This window comes from Phlebotomus papatasi, chromosome 1 (assembly GCF_024763615.1).
Source record: "Phlebotomus papatasi isolate M1 chromosome 1, Ppap_2.1, whole genome shotgun sequence".
Lineage (NCBI taxonomy): Eukaryota > Metazoa > Arthropoda > Insecta > Diptera > Psychodidae > Phlebotomus > Phlebotomus papatasi.
The window spans coordinates 83,976,209-83,995,751 of NC_077222.1; the positions used below are offsets into that span (position 1 = coordinate 83,976,209).

Sequence of the window (19,543 nt, forward strand, 5' to 3'; positions counted from 1 at the left end):
TTCAATTTTACTCGAACACTATTCAATTTAGTGCTATTAAGCTCAGCAGTGATCATTTGACTCTCGTTGGATCAGTTGATCGAGGTCTAAACAGCGCTTTTTGTTAATAAGTCAGTTGGATGGAAAAGAATGTTGAAGCTTACAGCATTTGGACAGGAAATGGTCATTTTTTGTGTCCATTGTGGGTGTAATTTGTAATTATTTGATTGTGTGCCAAAAAAGTTTATTTTGAAGTCAAACAAGTGGCAAAAACATGTTCGTTTTTAATAATACAATTTGATGTGAAATGAAAAGCATTAGATTTATATTTTTCTAAACTTGAACTTGACTCAAGTGTATGTGTCCTCAGTTAGATCACTTTTAGTGCAATAATAATTTCTCAGTCGATTGATATGGAAAATATTTCAACAGAGAGATGTATCAATTTATTTGATTGCTATCTTTCATTAATATGGGTGTTAGAGAGAGAAGGGGAGAGTGAGAAAATTATCGTTATTGGGAAAAAAGACACTCGAAAGTAATGTGATGTAAGCAGAAAATGACGAAATTTCACATTATTTCTTTGCTCATTATGAAGCATTTTTTTTTCTTCAGGTCAGTTTTGCTCAAGGTTTTCACGGTAAAGACGCCAAAGTTTAGAGAGAGAGAGAAAGCCTCGTAACTAGAAATCACAATTTTACGCTAAAATATAGAAATTTTTTTAATAAAATGGTTTGTGATGATGTGAAAATTCCTAAAATGTTTTCACAAGTGTTTCTAACAATTGAGGAGATCGAAAAGATCGCTGGATCAATTTTAATTGCAATTTCTCGCCTGTGCATTATTTCAAGCATAAGAAAATAATCTTCAGATAAATTATATTGAATATTGCAGTAAGAAAAACATTAGTTCACATACAATGGATTGATGTAGAGATGGGAATTTTAGTATACATTTCAAAAGAAATTGTTTTATTTAAGATTCGTGGAATTGCATAAAGGTAGACATACATTAATAAGCTTTGCGCTGAAAATGCATACGAACATAGCTGTAAAAATTTCTCAACTATTTCGTATCGATAGTAAAAATTGATTGAAATCGATAAACGTAAAATAGAATATTAAAAATGTAGTCTAACGATGTTCTACGGAAGCATCATTATTAAATGAAAGACGGAAAGCTTCAAAAATGTATTTACACACATATAGGGGAAGTGGGGTACTTTTGCAGCCTTGAAATTGGGCTTTTTTCTCCTATTTTTAAATGGGTCTTACTATGATAATATTTAGCTCCACATACCATTTGTGAAGTTAAAATACATCCTGATTAGGCTCATTTCAATTTAAAATTGGTGAAAAACTCCAATTTCAAAGCTGCCCCAGTTCAAATGTGCCCCACTTTTATTCTTTTTAAAATGCTACAATTGTACAAAATAATTAAATATATTTTAGTTTCACTGACTGAGAGAAATCCGAAAAAGTTAAAATAACATTCCGGAAATGTTAATTTTACCCTGCAGTATTGATCCAAAATCGGTGTAAATATTACCCTTTTTAGGTGTATTGGGGGTTAAAGTTAACCTTTTTCATGTTAATTTTACCATTAAAAAGATGTAAAATTAACATTAAAAAATTTGATATATTTTTACACCTAAAAAGTGTTAAAGTTATGAGGAAAAAAAGTTAATCGCACCCTCTTTTTTTCTCAGTGTAGATATAGAAAATAACGAAAATAACATCTATCATACACTGGAAAAAAAGGTGCGATTAACTTTTTTTCCTCATAACTTTAACACTTTTTAGGTGTGAAAATATATCAACATTTTTTAATGTTAATTTTACACCTTTTTAAGGGTAAAATTAACATGAAAAATGGTAACTTTAACATCTAATACACCTAAAAAAGATAATATTTAAACCGATTTCGGATCAATATTGCAGGGTAAAATTAACATTTCCGGAATGTTATTTTAACTTTTTCGGATTTCTCTCAATGAACCAATTCTAATGTCTCAAGTTCAGCTAAAAATAAAAATCACAAGAAAGAACTTTAGTTAATTTACACTAGAATGTTACGATTTTAATAGAAAGTTCTGTTCATCGAATGAATGCCTAAATTTGATTACATCTGAAAAATGCCACGTGAAACCTTTAAGTGTTGACACGCGTCACTAATATTTTTCAATTGCAATGGGTGTAACAACGGCTCATGATTCATTGAAGGGATCATTGGTCTATGCTCGATGATAAATTTCTTTATGGTATTTTAAAATGATAAAATAAGATGTATAATGGGAAAATGTTGACGAAAATTGTGAGACACACAATTTTCATTACGCCATAATAAAAACCTAATAAACCAAGAATGAAAAATTTAACAGTTTCAACATGATTTAAAAACCACAATCACGGTATTTAAATATTTTTTGTTGCGAGCATATAGAACATGAGATATGTTGGAAACATAATATTTTTTCTTTCTCAAATATCTATAAAATTTATCTCGGCTGGTGAGTAATTATAACTGGATCGTCAAAGAGGCGCCAGTAAATGCAAAATGTTCAAGCTATTGTTGTCAATTAAAATTATACAATTCTATATGTAATAGTAGAAATGTGATCGAGTTGCTCTCTACTTGTTTATTTATTTATTTTTTTTTAGAGATAGAGGAGTATGGGGTAATTTCAAACTGTACTTGAGAACGATTATTAATAATCATGTTTTAATTAATTTAGACTTCATTTGCGTAACCTTCATGCTGTAAATTAAATCTTTCTTTATACTTTCAATTTTTAAAATTATAAAATAAAAATCACGATAAGTTTATCTCTGTTAGAATTGTACGGAGAAAGATATAATCCCTCGATTTTGAAGGAAGCTAGGCCAATAGTAAACATGGCGTAGTTTTAAACACTGATTTTTACGTCTGCACTACCTGAAATTTTGTCGACTATTTTCTTCAGCGTAAAAAAATCTCCAAAGTATCTCTGAATTCATATAGGGTAAAGTAATATAATTTGGAATTAGTGTTACAAGTTGGACAATTCGCCGGTACAAGTTGGACTATGGCTTTTTTCTTGATAAATACAGTACAAAATTTGTTTTTAAGCACAAGGAACCAAATTATAAAACTAAAGCATTAAAAATATACAAATAAAAATGAAGTACTAAATTTATCAAGAATTAAATCTGAACTAATGCATCATTGGTAAAAACAAAAGGATGAATGCACATTGATCATAATAGACCATGTTAATTTGATCCATCCTTGCAAAAAGATCAATTTGATCCTTTTATTTTTACCAGTAACTGCATTCTTGTGAGTTAAATGGTAAAAAAGCTAATAATTTTTAACATTCATTTGAATTGGTGCAGGAATATGTAATAACCTGACGATCCGAGGAACACTGCCGATCGCTGATGCTCTTCCCTTATTTGGTTATTTGAGTAGGGTAGAGTCAGCCCTTTTCGCCATGTAAGCAATTTTCGCCACCAAATATAAAACAACTAATTTAAGGCATTTAAGAATAAGTAGCATTTTAACACTCATAATATGTTCTGTTCTAATATCCCAATATGTTATTACGTCTCTTAATTAATTGAAATTCGTTTTAAAACAGGTGGCGAAAAGTACTGAAACAAGCATAATTGGGGAATATGCATATTTTTCAATGAGATTCTCTAAAATTCTCGAAACGTATCCTAGATATGTATATAGATAGATATTGCTTCAAAGTATCTTTATACAAAAATTCATTTTAGTCTGACAAAAATATCACACCTTACGAGGCCCCTAAAGCTTAATGGTGGCGAAAAGTACTGACTCTACCCTACCTTTTTCAAATGCGTCAAGAAATTTTTGGCCGATAAGAAACAATCAACTGTTGGAAAACAATTATTGTTGATATGAAATAAAATTAGTTTTTTTTTTGCAATACATAAATAACATCTATGGATTACAGGCAACTTATTTGCAAAAGGACAATTAAAAAAAGGATTTTTTCTACAATTTTTCCACATTATTTCTCGAATATAACTCTGCCAAGAAACTTTTGGCCGTTACTGTATTAATCTTAAAAGAACAAGTTCAAAAATATGAACACTATGTCTCTATAGTATTTCTATTATATCGACTGGGTTTTACCTTTAAAAAATTGTTTTATTTCCTTGTAAGACATCTAAATTGATGTACTATTTACATAGAAATGCAAACAAATAGAAAAAAGAAACATTAAAACAATTGATTAATTGTTGGCTGTCGAATTAGTGGGACTATGCTCATAAGAAGTTACTCCTTTTTAGCAATTTACAAATCCCATTGCATAAGATTAAATATTTTTTATCAATTGTATATCTAAGCATAGTCTAATAGTTAATAAAAAGACGTGAAGTGAAAATTTTCCTGGACTTTTAAGTCAATATAAAAATTTAGAAGGACAAATATTTTATGAGCCTTAATAAATCTTTTCAATAATTCTTCTTGAGTTTTTTTTTTAAAGATTTCTCACATTAAAAATTGATTTTAATAACATTTAAAATTCATAAGCTAGAGAAAAATTATTCACTGTTTTTCTTTATAAAGATAGTAATGAAAATATTACAGATTTTGTTATTGTTTTTAGTATATTAAGATTAAAACCATTTAGACTAAATAAAACTTTTTGTATATAGTCAGGAAAAGTGAGTCAGATACGAAAAGTGGTTAACCCAGAAAATGCAATTGAATTTCTTTGAGTACTTCTGAGAAATGTTTACAACATCTTTATCATTTTGATACTGAGAAGCATACGACAAAAATCGACTGTAAAAAGTATTCCTGGAACAAAATAGATATTTTTGCAAACTCTTTATTCCGATTTTCACAAAAAAATCCTAATAGTGTCACAGGTAGAGGGTTTCCTCCAGGTATATGATTGAAACAGCTGTGTTTGGTCTCTTTGTTGAGTTTATCTTTATTCACCAAACATATACAGGATGTAGTAAACTTTAAAAAATACTGAGATGTGGTTCAGTTGAGGCTCTCTCTCTCATTTTATACAGTGTATAATCGAATTGCTCTGATTCATAGTGCTACGTAAGATAAAGCAATATAAAATCTCAGTTTCGGAACAATTACATATAAACATTTTATCAATTTTGTAGTATTGTTTTCGATTGCAACTTTTATCTCTTTAATGAGTTTCGTGTATGTGTTTGTATGATACATGAGGTGTAATGGGGAGATATAAAATTACGACATTTGGCTGATAAGGAACGACAAGAAATAGTTATCAGTGAGTTTGTGTATGGGAAAATATGCCGTATAAGCAGAAAAGACATTTCCAACAGAGTGCTTAGCTTAAAGACAAAATTCAAGCAGAAGTGCTGCAATTGCACTTGGGCTGGACTGAACTTGTTGCTGTGAAAGTGATACAGTGTCTGAAGGATCTTGAAAGATTGTACGAGGAGAATAATTTGGGAATATGGGATGTTGCTCGAGTGGCGAAAAAGTGCCAATAAGGCGCAATAGTGATGAGGATAACGCCAGAGGAGAGAGTGATCGTCTTTTGTACAGTGCGTGAATTTCATGATCTCACTTTTCTAATTGAGATTCTTTGCAATTTCAGTCCCAAAAATTATAAATATTTAAAAAAAAATGAATTACTAATCCTTACTTGGATTTTAATTTATTTTCTTTACCAGGTGAGCCTATGAAATATGATCCAAACTTCAAGGGCCCATTGAAGAATCGCTCTTGCACTGATGTGATCTGCTTACTCCTCTTTGTCTTCTTCCTCGTCGGATGGGGTGCGGTTGCTTTCTATGGTGAGTCACCACGTATAGTTGAAATTTTAACCACTTCTCTAACTTCTATCTAAATTCCTTATAGCTTACAGAAATGGTGATCTTGACCGTCTCCTCGTGCCAACAGACTCCCAGAACAATCGCTGTGGAGTCGACAGTAATGTGCTCAATAAACCCTATCTGTTCTTCTTTGATCTCTCACGATGTGTAGACATCACAGTGCCCATCAATGGATGTCCCACGCCACAGGTGTGCGTGGAAAAGTGTCCAGAGGAACCTTTTCTCTTTGATATGCTCGGACCGAATGAGCCCATTGAGAATATCAAGAATTTACTCATTTGCGATGTTAATGTCAACAAAAATGATATCACAACATACGAAATAGCCAAAGAATTTGTGGACAATAACCGATGTGCTAGGTGGTATCTACAGAGTGTTCCTTGTAAGTATGTTCTTCTTTCATCCCTATTATATCCTTCATGATATCTTTATTGCGCGTGTTTTGTGCTATGTTCAGAATTCTTGTGTTTTTGCTGCATTAATTGTTTTAAGACAGATTCTGGATGGAATTTGAACAAGCAAATTTCAAATGATTAAATTATCTAATATAAACACATCTCTGATAAATGCGTCAAAGTTGCTCTTTGACTTTGTCTGTTGTTGCATTTAGCTTTAATTCAATATGAGACTAATGGGAGTAGATTCTGCAGAATATTGAGAATTCGCTATCAGGAGTAATATTGAGAATAGAACCGGGTCTTACTATATAAATGACTATTATTGAGCGGCTGATACACGATCAGTAACTTTCAACTATACGTACTGTACTTAGCATTTCACAAGGATTCTTAACAGTGGCGTATCTAGATACTTATACGGGGGTGCGGTTGTACCGCGAAGATGCCCTTTACCACGGTAAAAATTGTTTGAGCAGGGGTAGGGGGACTGGAAGGTCATACACCGAAAGCACAAGCGTCACCAAAAACACATATTAGGTGAGATTCTTAACAATCTCACCTACTATAATCCTAACAAAATTTCATGTCGTCCGATTGAGCTCAAACTTGGCCAAAACGTGTTTCAGCACTTCCTGATCACGAATATATATGTGGCTAATTTACGTTCCCGGCCGGCCGGCCGGCTGGCCGGCCGGCCGGCCGGCCGGCCGCTCTTTGGAGCTCAATAGCTCCTAAACTAAAAAAGATATCGACTTGCGGTTTTCGGCAAAGGTTATATATCGGGTGAAAATTGCAACTTGGTGCATTGACCCCCCACCCCCCACCCCTCCTTCCGCCATTTTGAGGACCCCCCTTTTTTGTTTTCTCAATAGCTCCGCCCCTATGGCATCGAGCGGGCTCAAATTTTAGTATGTTATAGCTGGGCCTTAGAGCTTTCCATCAATACCAAACTTAAGGTCCCCCGACCCCCCTGACCCGAGCTATAAGGGTCCAAAAAAAATTTCTTAAAATGGCCATAACTGCGGTTCTAATTGTCAGAATTTAAAAAGTGAGGGCTTTTTGGAAAGCTCTCATGAAATGCCACTTCCTCTTCTAACATCGCAAGTTCATAAAACCACCGCTAGGGGCGCTATTATTAAAAAGAAAATTTTTAAATCTTATAAGTTAAATAACTCAAAAATTCCATTGTGCATCGGGCTGAAATTTTATTATGTTGTAGCCGTTGATTATACCTATCAAACAAAAAAAACCTTAAGTCGATCTAAAACCCCTGACCCGAGCTATAAGGGGTCAAAGTTCGAACATTGAACGGCCTCTATCTCCGGTTCTAACTAACATAGCGACCTAAATTTTACCTTTTTGGTTTCGTCTCGATGAGCACTTTCAGATGGAAGTTCAAAAATTCACCACAGGTGGCGCTGTGATAGCGTCAAAATTCATCGAAATTCAAAGTCACTTTTCTAAAAAACGGCATTGTGCAAGTTAATGAAATTTCAGTATGTTGTAGTCCAGTCTAGGACGTTTCCAAAATGGTGCGTATGCGCGCTGTGGTTAAAACAGAACCGGAGATATGAGTGGTCAAAGTTCACAAAATTCAAAAAATCATATCTCCGGTTCTATGTGACCAATTTTGATGAATGAGGGCTTAAACGAAAGACCTCACCAAATGCTACAACTTTCTAGAATATTTGAACTTCGTGGGACCAACACCAGGGGCGCCACAGTCGAAAAACCAATTTCAATATCACATAACCTCAATTATCTCGACTGTCGCTGAACCGATTTTGATGATTACTTCGACATAATTGTAGGGCACATTTGTCTCTACATTTCGTCCATACATCATTTTCCGCTCAGACTACGCTATAGCTCCGATTTTGCCGTTTAAGTGTGAAAAAATTGCTTTTTCCAATAATAACGCTTTGAAATCACTCAGATGCCAATTTGACTGCCTCTACTCCACCAAGACACTTAAAATAGAGGTTTAAATGGAAAGTCTCGCAAAATACAACAATTCTTTGATTTAGTTGAAGTTCAACAAATGAACACTTGGGGCACTCTGGATGAAAAAACGAGTTAAGAAACAAAAAACCTCGCTTATCTTGGCTTCTGAGTAATCGATGAGTTCAAGTTCTACGGCAAAATTATAGAGAACATTCTGGTCTACATTTCACCCATATAACACTTTTCTGTCAGTTCATCCAAATCCTTGATATTTTGGTTTAAATACAAAATTTGTATAATCTCACGAATTTGATTCAAGATAACTGAATGGCGTCTCCCAACTTCAGCTCCAAATCGAATTTGCATGCACTCCGAGTTAGCTCACGTTAAGAATCTCACCTACATAAGCCGGTTAGGATTATCTGTCCCTTTAACCTATATTAGGTGAGATTCTTAACAATCTCACCTACTATAATCCTAACAAAATTTCATGTCGTCCGATCGCGCTCAAACTTGGCCAAAATGTGTTTCGCCACTTTCTGATCACGAATATATGGGGGGCTAAGTTACGTTCCCGGCCGGCCGGCCGGCCGGCCGTCCGGCCGCTCTTTGGAGCTTAATAGCTCCTAAACTAAAAAAGATATCGACTTGCGGTTTTCGGCAAAGGTTAAATATCGTATGAAAATTGCAACATGGTGCATTGAACCCCCACCCCCCACCCCTCCTTCCGCCATTTTGAAGACCCCCCTTTTTTGTTTTTTCAATAGCTCCGCCCCTATGGCATCGAGCGGGCTCAAATTTTAGTATGTTATAGCTGGGCCTTAGAGCTTTCCATCAGTACCAAACTTAAGGTCCCCCGACTCCCCTGACCCGAGCTATAAAAGTCCAAAAAAAATTTCTTAAAATGGCCATAACTCCGGTTCTAATTGTCAGAATTTAAAAAATGGGGGCTTTTTGGAAAGCTCTCATGAAATGCCACTTCTCCTTCTAACATCGCAAGTTCATAAAACCACCGCTAGTGGCGCTATTATTCAAAAGAAAATTTTTAAATCTTTAAAGTTAAATAACTCAAAAATTCCTTATGCAATCGGGCTGAAATTTTAGTATGTTGTAGCCGTTGATTATACCTATCAAACAAAAAAGACCTTAAGTCGATCCATAATCCCTGACCCGAGCTATAAGGGGTCAAAGTTCGAACATTGACCGGCCTCTATCTCCGGTTCTAATTAACATACCGACATAAATTTTACCTTTTTGGTTTCGTCTCGATGAGCACTTTCAGATGGAAGTTCAAAAAGTCACCACGGGTGGCGCTGTGATAGCGTCAAAATTCATCGAAATTCAAAGACATTTTTCTCAAAAACGGAATTGTGCAAGTTAATGAAATTTTAGTATGTTGTAGTCCAGTCTAGGACGTTTCCAAAATGGTGCGTATGTGCGCTGTGGTTTCAATAGAACCGGAGATATGAGGGGTCAAAGTTCACAAAATTCAAAAAATCATATCTCCGGTTCTATGTGACCGATTTTGATGAATGAGGGCTTAAACGAAAGATCTCACCAAATACTACAACTTTCTAGAATATTTGAACTTCGTGGGACCAACACCAGGGGCGCCACAGTCGAAAAACCAATTTCAATATCACATAACCTCAATTATCTCGACTGTCGCTAAACCGATTTTGATGATTACTTCGACATAATTGTAGACCACATTTGTCTCTACATTTCGTCCATACATAATTTTCCACTCAGACCACGCTATCACTCCGATTTTGCCGTTTAAGTGTGAAAAAAATGATTTTTCCCATAATAACGCTTTGAAATCACTCAGATGCCAATTTGACTGCCTCTACTCCACCAAGACACTTAAAATAGGGTTTTAAATGGAAAGTCCCACAAAATACAACAATTCTTTGATTTAGTTGAAGTTCAACAAATGACTACTTGGGGCACTCTGGATGAAAAAACGAGTTAAGAAACAAAAAACCTCGCTTATCTTGGCTTTTGAGTAATCGATGAGATCATGTTCTATGGGAAAATTATAGAGAACATTCTGGTCTACATTTCACCCATATATCACTTTTCTGTCAGTTCATCCAAATCCTTGACATTTTGGTTTAAATACAAAATTTGTATAATCTCACGAATTTGATTCAAGATAACTGAATGGCGTCTCCCAACTTCAGCTCTAAATCGAATTTGCATGCACTCCGAGTTAGCTCACGTTAAGAATCTCACCTACATAAGCCGGTTAGGATTATCTGTCCCTTTGTTCCCGTCTTCAACTTTTTCCCGTAAAACCTTTACGAATTGCCTAAAGTTATTCATTTTTGTATCCATTCATTTTTACATACACATTTTTTTCTTTTTTCCAAAAGAAAATTCCTGGCCCAGATAAAGGGTATCAAAGATGACGTTCAAGTCTTTTTGTAATAGTCTTCTAACCTTTTTTTGAAAAAATGTGAAAATAGTTTGTCTGAAAAACCCCATTCTTTCACTGTTCATCAGTAATATTAAGTACTATATTCCTTGAAAGATTTAACTTTTAGCTGAGATTCTTTATTAATTTTGAGTTTAACAGGTTTCATTTAATTTTGAAAATGCAGTAAAATTTTAATTATTTTTATTAAAAATTAGATGTAAAAGTGGAAGTTATTCTTTTCAATGAATGTAGGACTCAATGTTGATCAACAATAAAAAATAAAAATTTTGAAGAATGGTATTTTGATGGTTTTGATGGTTCATCAAAACCGGCACAGCCAAGCACAGCTGAAGAAAGAAATGGTTAAAATTGAGCATAAGTTCTGAATAGCTCAAATAAAGAATCTAAATTTTAAACAGTTTTCTTAATCTTAATAGTTTTATGGTTAACAAATGTGCGCATTTTCAGAACAATATAAACCGTTTTATGCTTGAGCTATGCAGATTTTATGCACAATATCTGAGAAGTACGAGTTTTATACACAATCTGAACCATTTTATGCTTTAGCTGTGCGTATTTTCATTACAATTTGAATTTAATGTTTTAAATTTTTTTTTTTAATTTCAATGCGAAATCTTGAATATTTTAGGAGCAAAAGGGGCGTTAAGAAAAACTGTCAAAAATTAGAAATTGTCCTGCCCAGAAAGCATCTGAAGGAATTTAAAATGTCCCTTTTTACTTCAACATGAAATCTTGCAAAAATATAAGGTCAAAATGCATTTTTAGAGCTTTATTTAGAGCATTTAGAACCATTTGGACGCCCTATAAAGTGTCTGAGAGAATTAAAAAAGGCTTTTTTCTTTACTTCAACGCGCAATTTTGATAGATAAGGACAAAATGCATTTTAAGAACTAAAGGGGCTCCCCAGAAATTCTTGTAAGGATCTTAAAAGTTTTTTTTTATTTAATTCAATGCAAAATTTTGGTAGATTATAAAGACAAAATGCAATTTAAACCAGAGGGCGTTCCAGAAAGTTTTTGAGAAAATTAGAAGTTTTTTTTTATTTCAATGCGAAATTTTGAAGACATAAAGACAAAAGGCATTGTAAGAACTAGAAGGGCACTCCAGAAAGACTCGGATTTTTATTAAAATCTTTTTTACTTCAACATGGCAAGAATAAAGGGTCAGGTTTCAGTTGGCTTAAAAAAAAAGGAACATCGACGCCCCTGGAAGTTCCGCGTCCTGGGCGGACTGCCCCTCCCGCACCCTCTTAGGTACGCTACTCATTCTTAAATTGCATTTTAACTCGTGATTTTTTCATTAAACTTATGCGTTTAAAAATTATCACTTGTGGATTAAATGCATCCCATGGTATAATAATGTTGATTAAAAAATTAAAAATTAGGGGTATTTATTCCTTTTGTAAATTCAAAAATCTTTAAAAGTAGATACTTCGGCCTAAAAATCAGACGCTAAACTTATCAATTAAATCAATAGATAATTATAATATATGCCACATGTGATTAAGTGTATCGTTCGCAACCCACTCAAGCAACAATCTGGCGATATTTTAGCATTCTAGCGATCAATCTGTGTTAAGGAATGGATAAGCTTTCACAAGATCTGTGATCCTTGTACCAGAATCAGTGTGATTTAAATTTGTTTTCAAGAATCCGTGCAATCTGTAAATTGTGTGAAAATATGTACGATCCCGATCTTTCTGTAAAAGTCTGCGTATTACTGATCATTTTCCAAGAATTCAAGTGGTCCGATCGTAAATCTATACTTAAGAATCCGCGATCGCCGATATTTATTGTTCAAAATTCGTACAATGAGCGATTTTTGTATTAGAATCTCCACGATCGCTGATCATTAATCATCTACATGATAGCTAATCCTTTTCCTGAGAAATCGCCAATCTGTCTTCAAGGATTTGTGGGTTTGGCCATCTTTTGTGTAAGAATCACCAAGATCGCTTCTTAAATGATTGAGAGACTTGCACGTTATCCATTTTTGGTCACTACCAGGAGGAAGGCTTTCCCTTAATTCCACAAAATATGATGGAAAGATTTCCCTCCACAGATTGAGTCTCGTCTCCTCCGGAAATTTGTCAAGTGCTTTGGCAGAATGGCAAATGCTCCTGTGAGATTTCAGACTTGCTCTTGGTTTTTGTGACTATGGAGAAGATGCTTTGAGTCAAAGAGAATCTTAGACATTTATCTGCTGGAGATGATTTATCTCCTTAGCCGTGGTGGAGCAATTCCTGCTAAGGGTAGAGCTTGTCCACCGATCGCTGATCTTGGCTAATCTTTATACAAAAGTCTGGATGATTAGCTATTTTTTTTTTGAAAGATTCTGAGCGGTTTGCCAATCAATGTTCAAGAATCTGCGCGTTTGTCAATCTTGTTAAAGACACTGCAAAATTTGCGATCTTCATGCAAGCTTTTGAGTGATCTAAATCTCTTCTTCAAGAATTATGTGCGATCGGTAAGCTTTATTGTGTAAAAATCCGTACGATCGCTAATCTTTATGTCAGAGTTTTCACAATCACTAAAAAATCTGGCCGTTTGACAATCTCTCTATTTGTGCAATAATTCGTGTAATCAAGTTAACTTCTTTTAAGAATCTTCGTGGTCGGTAATCTTTATTGCGTAAAAATCCGCAAACTCTTCGATCCTTGTTGCAGAATCGTTGCGATCGCCGATCTTTATGCAAAGATCAATATAGATTTGCCAAGTTTCCCACTCACGGATCACTAAAACTTTACTTAGTTACCCCTTGATTAAAATGTAATAAAAAAATACATATCTGTATGACAAATTGCAGCATGAAGAGTTCAAGAACCTGAGCTAATGTTTGCAGAAATTTATCAAACAATAATTTAATCTTAAGAAGCTTTAAAAATAATAAGAATATCGTGCTTTATGTTTTGTCTTGGTGGTATTTGCTGTGTTTCCTCATAGTTTATCTCATTGAATTGTGTAGTTCTCAATCGATGCATCTCTGATCTGCTAACAACGAGTTGTCCCCGTATCCCAAAATCCTACACGGGAACCTCAAAGCGAAGTACAGATGTATCCAGGGCTTCACTACTCACTACAAATCGCTATCAGTGGCCACCAGATCAGCAAATTGAGGGTCGATTGTCACCTGAAGCGGTCGATGAGCCGGCATTTAGGAAATGCGAGGAAAATCGTCGCATTGGTCGTGAGATCATCTATGATAAAGTCAAGAAGACCAATACGTATTTAGCCCGTTTTATGGGCAACACTCTAGCTCACATCACCAATAAGACGGAAGCTCTCCAGGTGCAGATACAATTCTCAAAATTGTTCCAGTATTAACCCACTAATTTTGCATGCTTTTATTTTTATTTATTTATTTTTTATGTTGAGTATCTCAAAGCTTTCGGTTATGGTTTTTGAATTATGCACAGTGTGTTTCATTTATGTTGCATCAATGTTTCACGCTTTCTTTGCCAATCTTCTCCTTGAAGATCACTCTTGGCCATTTGAATGCTAATTTTTTTTTAACAATTCTTTTCTAAACTTTCTCTCTCAGTTAAGCATTTTATTTATTTCTCTCCTTTTGTAGTTTATGGTCGGTGCGTACCATTTAATTTTGAAAGTGCATTGAACATTTTAGAAACAATTGCACTTGAATTACAAAACCTAATTCAAGCTGTGGATCACATCAAAATTTTATCCACAATAAATGGGGTAAGATGTTCTGCAATGAATAGACATTATTATTTTTTTTGTTCCTTTTTTGCGTAATTTGGTAACTTGTACTAACACCCAACCCATTAAAATTATCATGTGAAATTATTGATTAAGTATTACAATGATATGTCATTTTCTGTAGATTGGCCAAATGGTCGTTGAAGATGTAATCGATTCATGGTGGCAAATCCTCGTTGCTCTCGGATTGACTATGATCGTTTCGTTGCTGTTTATCGTGATCATGAGATGGATAGCAGCCCCTGTGATTTGGTTCACAATCCTAGGCGTTATTGGAATTCTAGGATATGGTGAGCGAGATGATTAATTTTTCTTCTAGAAAAGTTTCTAAATGTACATCCTATTTATTTTACAATTTGTAGTGATTTACTACAGTGCAACAATGTACGTGCAATTGAGGGATAATCCGGTATATGACAGTGCACCAGGCACGAATATCAATGCAATTGTTAAATCCTATTTGGACAACAAGAATACGTGGCTTTACCTTATGATTGGCGTATCGATCCTGCTTTTGATCATATTGCTTCTAGTCTTGGTGCTCCGCAAGAGGATTGTTATTGCGATTGCATTGGTTAAAGAGGGAAGCAAGTAAGTTTATTTTTCTTACAAATATCTTTCTGTATTCTATCCTGTATTCCAAGTTGAGATTCTTATGTCTTATCTCTTTTAAACTACATGAAAAAAAAATCTAAAATGTTTTGTAAATGTTTGTATGTTCTAAGAGAGATTTACGAAACGAAATGTTCTTGAATCGAATACACCGATTAACAAGTTCGAAAAGTTTGCGCTTTTTCCACAAATATTGTTCGTAACATGATTTATTAACGAACAATTTTGTCCAATTAAAAAAAAAAAATTGTAAAGGTTTGTCAAGCAAAAAATATGAATAATAAATGTCAGAATATTACATAAATGTTTGTAAATTAACAAAAATGTTTGTTACAAACATTTTTTTTGTAAAAATAGTACAAACCTTTACGAACTTTGTTAGTGGATTATACGATTCATAAATTTATTCGGAATTCACAACCACTTATAAAACGTTTTACAAAATTTTTTTTATGCGTACACAGAAGAAAACATTTTATAAAATGTTTTGTAAATGTTTGTGAATACTCAAGAGTACTTACGAAATGTTTATAAATCATATAACTCACTAACAAGTTCGTTAAAGTTTGCATTTTTTTACAAAAATAGTTTGTCAATAGGAACAGTTTTCGTGGAATTTTGTATTTTGTTAGTACACTTTTGTCCGGCAAAACTTTACGTATTTGAATATCTGCTTTTCGTAAGGTTTTTCTTTAATTTTATATGGCCTTCACATCATCCTTAAGTGCCCTTATGGTCTTTAGATCATCCTTAAGTATCCTTCTGGTATTTAGAATATTCTTAAACGCTAGAATTTACACTCCGGGTTAAGGGACTTGGCTTTGTACCCCTGCTTTTCGTAAGCTTATCCTTAATTCCAGCACTTTTAGAGATGATTTTTAAAACACCCTTAAGCGTCCTTATGATCTTTAGACGACCCTGAAATGCCTTTATGGTTTTTAGAACATACTTAAAAGCTAGAATTTGAGTTCCGGGGTAGAAGGTAGTGAACTCGCTTTGCACCTCTGCTTTTTCTAAGCATCTCCTTAATTCTGACACTTAAGGATGGTATTTCAATCAACCTAAAGGGCCCTGCTTTTCATAAGCTTCTGTTTAATGCTAACACTTAAGGATGGTTTTTAACCACCTTTAAATTCCAGAATTATTAGGATATTTAGAATATACTTTAAGTGCTAGACTTAAAAAAAAGCTTAGAAAAGCAAAGCAGAAGTGAGAAATTAAACCACAGAGTGCAAAGTTAGACCGTCTTCAGACTAGAGGTTTATCCCAGTTCCCGAGGGTCTCAAAACCTTAAACAGAAACCGATTTTATTGATTTTTCAAAATGTAATAGGGTAAAAGTGCCAAATTTCGGCATAGTTGCATATAAGCACTGAAGACCTAAGTTTGAAATGCAATATTTTTAATTCATATTGATATTTATTGTTACTTCATTTTCGGGAGGGTTGTGTGGAACCTTGAAAACTAGTTTATCATCTTTGTTTTCTTGAAATCACTTCCTAAAATATTGAAAAATTAATAATAATATGGACATTGCTTTGGGTAGTATTCCGGCCACTTTGAGTGAAATACCGGCCACCTTTTTTCTGGCCACCTTTTGTGGCGCAACGGATAGAAAATTTCAAAACATCAAGCGGAAGAGTTTAATACGTTTATATGACCCACTTGCCCTGAGGTCTTCCGTGTAATTTGTCCTGAACACCTGAAGAGTAGCATCTCAAATTTACGCGCAGATTCCCGTAGCAATTTGCCCTTCCTGAACTCTTTCAATGCCTTTTCCACATCATCTTTTTCATAGAAGCGATGATTCTTTTCTCTGGACATTGTAGAACTCAGAAATTGAAAAAAAATAAAATGAATAAGAAATTTAGGAAAGCAAAAGATGTTGCCGGAATAGGCAACACTACCTCACCGGAGAGACGCTCACAAAGTATATATTTTTTACGCGAAATACAGGATCCAGCTGGGAAATTTTACCCGAAATTCAAAGATTGATTCACTATTAACATAAACAGAAACCATCTTTCATGAAAACTAATCAATTTTCATGAGAAACACCTAAGGAAAACCTTACTGCACTTCACCACAAATCACAAGGCTGGTAGAAACACAATCGATCTACAGTAGACTCTCTCTCAATCGGGAATATGGGGCAAAATGTCATCCGGTTTAGCGATAGAATTGAGCGTCAAAGCCTTTGTAAATTCCACAAAAAGCGCTCATTTATAAAGAATCACGATAAAATAGGAAGATCTACAGCGAATTTGATCGAATTAGCTTCATAATTAAACGTGAAAATTGTCAACAAAATTTGTCGCCCGATTGAGAAAGAGCCGATTGAGCGAGGGTCTACTGTATCACATTTTTTGTAAGACTCTTTCCATACTGAGAACGCAATTTAAATTCAAATTATATCTAAAATTTAACGGTCTTTGTGTTAGTACATCCTAAAATGAATAAATATTTAAAAGCAAAATGAATTCATTGACTATTCGAAGATAATATACATAATTTTAATTTATTTATTTCAATGGCCGAAATTACACTCAAAGTGGCCGAAATTTGGCACACTTACCCTAGGTCATTTTCCCTTAATAATTCAATCCTTAGATAAAGTTTTCCAAAACATCTTCACTGATAAGATATTAGAGAAGTTAAGCCCTATGGCTAAGCCTTAGGTCTAAAGCCCGTATTGCCCGCTCCTACGGTATAATTTCTAGTCCCTATTGCCAAGATCTTGAACCTTGAGAGTATAACTGATTTAAATTTTTCTGGACAGTAATATATCCAGAGAGCCAATTCCACGATTTTTTGATCGAAAATATTTCAACTCGGTAATTAATTGGGTTCCTGTAAAAAATATCCCAGATTCATAGTCGGTAATCCTTCAGAAAAATCGGATTTTTATTTATCTTCAATTAGTTGAAGAAAAAAAATGTTTTTCGCAGAGTATCCATACCATATTTTCCTAGAGTAAAATGGTGGTGTTTATTTTTATTTTTCAGAGCTGTAAGTTCAACCACGTCCACAATATTCTTTCCACTGATACCGTGGACTCTGTATCTGCTCGTGATTGCCTTTGCTGTGGCAGTGGGACTCTATTTGGCATCTGTAGGTGATCCGGTACATCGAGTTGTGGGTCTCAATAGTACCGGTGGATGCGTATGCAGTGGACCACCTGAGGGAATTTACGAAAATGGCCATCTATGCGATCCGGATGTTTTTCACCAGTACTGTCGAGAACCATTAACCGGATCGTTCTTTAGGCAAGAAAATGCAGCATGTCGATCTGCATCATGTCACTTCCAACGGATAGATAGTCCAAAGATTGTGGGATATTTTCATGGGGTGAATGTTGTAGGATTTTTCTGGTTGCTCTTCTTTGTGTCAGCCTTCAATGAGATGGTACTGGCGTCGGCATTTTCTACATGGTACTGGACATTCCACAAGTCAGATGTACCCTTTTTCAATGTTACCATTTCAATGGGACGTACAATACGCTATCACCTGGGAACATTGGCATTTGGCTCCCTTATCATCACAATCTGTCGGATAATTCGATGTATACTGGAGTACATTGATCACAAGTTGAAGAAGTTTGACAATGAAGTCACCAGAGGTATTCTGTGTTGTTGCAAATGCTTCTTCTGGTGCTTGGAGAAATTTCTGAAATTTCTCAATAGAAATGCCTACATCATGTGTGCGATTCATGGAAAGAATTTTTGCTCAAGTGCACGGGATGCATTTAATTTGCTCATGAGGAACTTTTTGCGTGTGATTGCTCTGGATAAAGTCACAGATTTCCTCTTTTTTATGGCTAAGGTGCTGATTGCAGCAGGAATGGGTGTGGCAACACACTATTTTATTAAGAGTCCACACAGCAATATGGATCTCAATTATTCCTTTGTTCCTGTGATCATTGTGGCAATCGGAAGTTACCTAATTGCTTCTGTATTTTTTTCTGTTTATTCAATGGCTGTGGATACACTATTCTTGTGTTTCCTGGAAGACACTGAGCGCAATGATGGATCACCCGAGAAGCCATATTTTATGTCCAAACAACTTATGAGGATTCTCGGGAAGAAGAATGAGGTACCCCGTCATAGGTATCGTTAAAATTTAGCACACTGGGACTCTTAATGGAGACAGAGGTACATACATTGTAGTATATATGCTCTGTTTTATATTGTGTCCAGAAGTCAGAGGAAAGAGGTCTTTAATTTTTCATATTAAACCAGTTCCTTTTTGTACCGATCATTTTAGGTAGTTCATTTTTTTCTAAGCAGATTATTTATAAAAGTTTACTGTAGTTACTGGGAGGGTATTAAAAAAGTTACAAGCTCAAACATAAAAGAAAAAAAGATTTTGTATCAGATATGAAGACTGAGTCTTCAGAGATTCATTAAAGCTGTGAAGTTGTTTTGTCAACTTAGGAAAGGGATCAAAAAAGACGAGCGTGAGTTTCAATCAAATTTACGTGAGAGAATGTTCTAAGTTTACTAATATCTCTATTAAAATGAGCAGAAAAACAAATTCATGGGACGAATTCTAGCTTTAAGACACCAGAATAAGGTATTATAATAAATATTTAAAACACTTATAAAAC

At 34.5% G+C, this 19,543-nt stretch overlaps 1 protein-coding gene across 15 annotated transcripts in view; it reads left to right on the forward strand.

The window, feature by feature from the left end:
* Nucleotides 1-19,542, forward strand: part of LOC129810448 (choline transporter-like 2) — a 31,545-nt gene extending 12,003 nt beyond the window's left edge. For 2 of the 15 annotated variants that reach the window (XM_055860965.1, XM_055860964.1), the window contains exons 3-8: nt 5,661-5,783; nt 5,848-6,204; nt 13,572-13,894; nt 14,451-14,616; nt 14,689-14,917; nt 17,943-19,542. In XM_055860965.1, the coding sequence (XP_055716940.1) occupies nt 5,661-5,783; nt 5,848-6,204; nt 13,572-13,894; nt 14,451-14,616; nt 14,689-14,917; nt 17,943-19,053 (2,309 nt within the window). In that variant the 3' untranslated portion in view covers nt 19,054-19,542. Of the gene's footprint in view, nt 1-52; nt 620-4,894; nt 5,532-5,660; nt 5,784-5,847; nt 6,205-13,571; nt 13,895-14,180; nt 14,306-14,450; nt 14,617-14,688; nt 14,918-17,942 lie in introns of those variants that run through there. The other 13 variants (XM_055860960.1, XM_055860972.1, XM_055860958.1 and 10 more) reach the window with 13 other exon arrangements.
* The last annotated feature ends 1 nt before the right edge of the window (nt 19,543 follows it).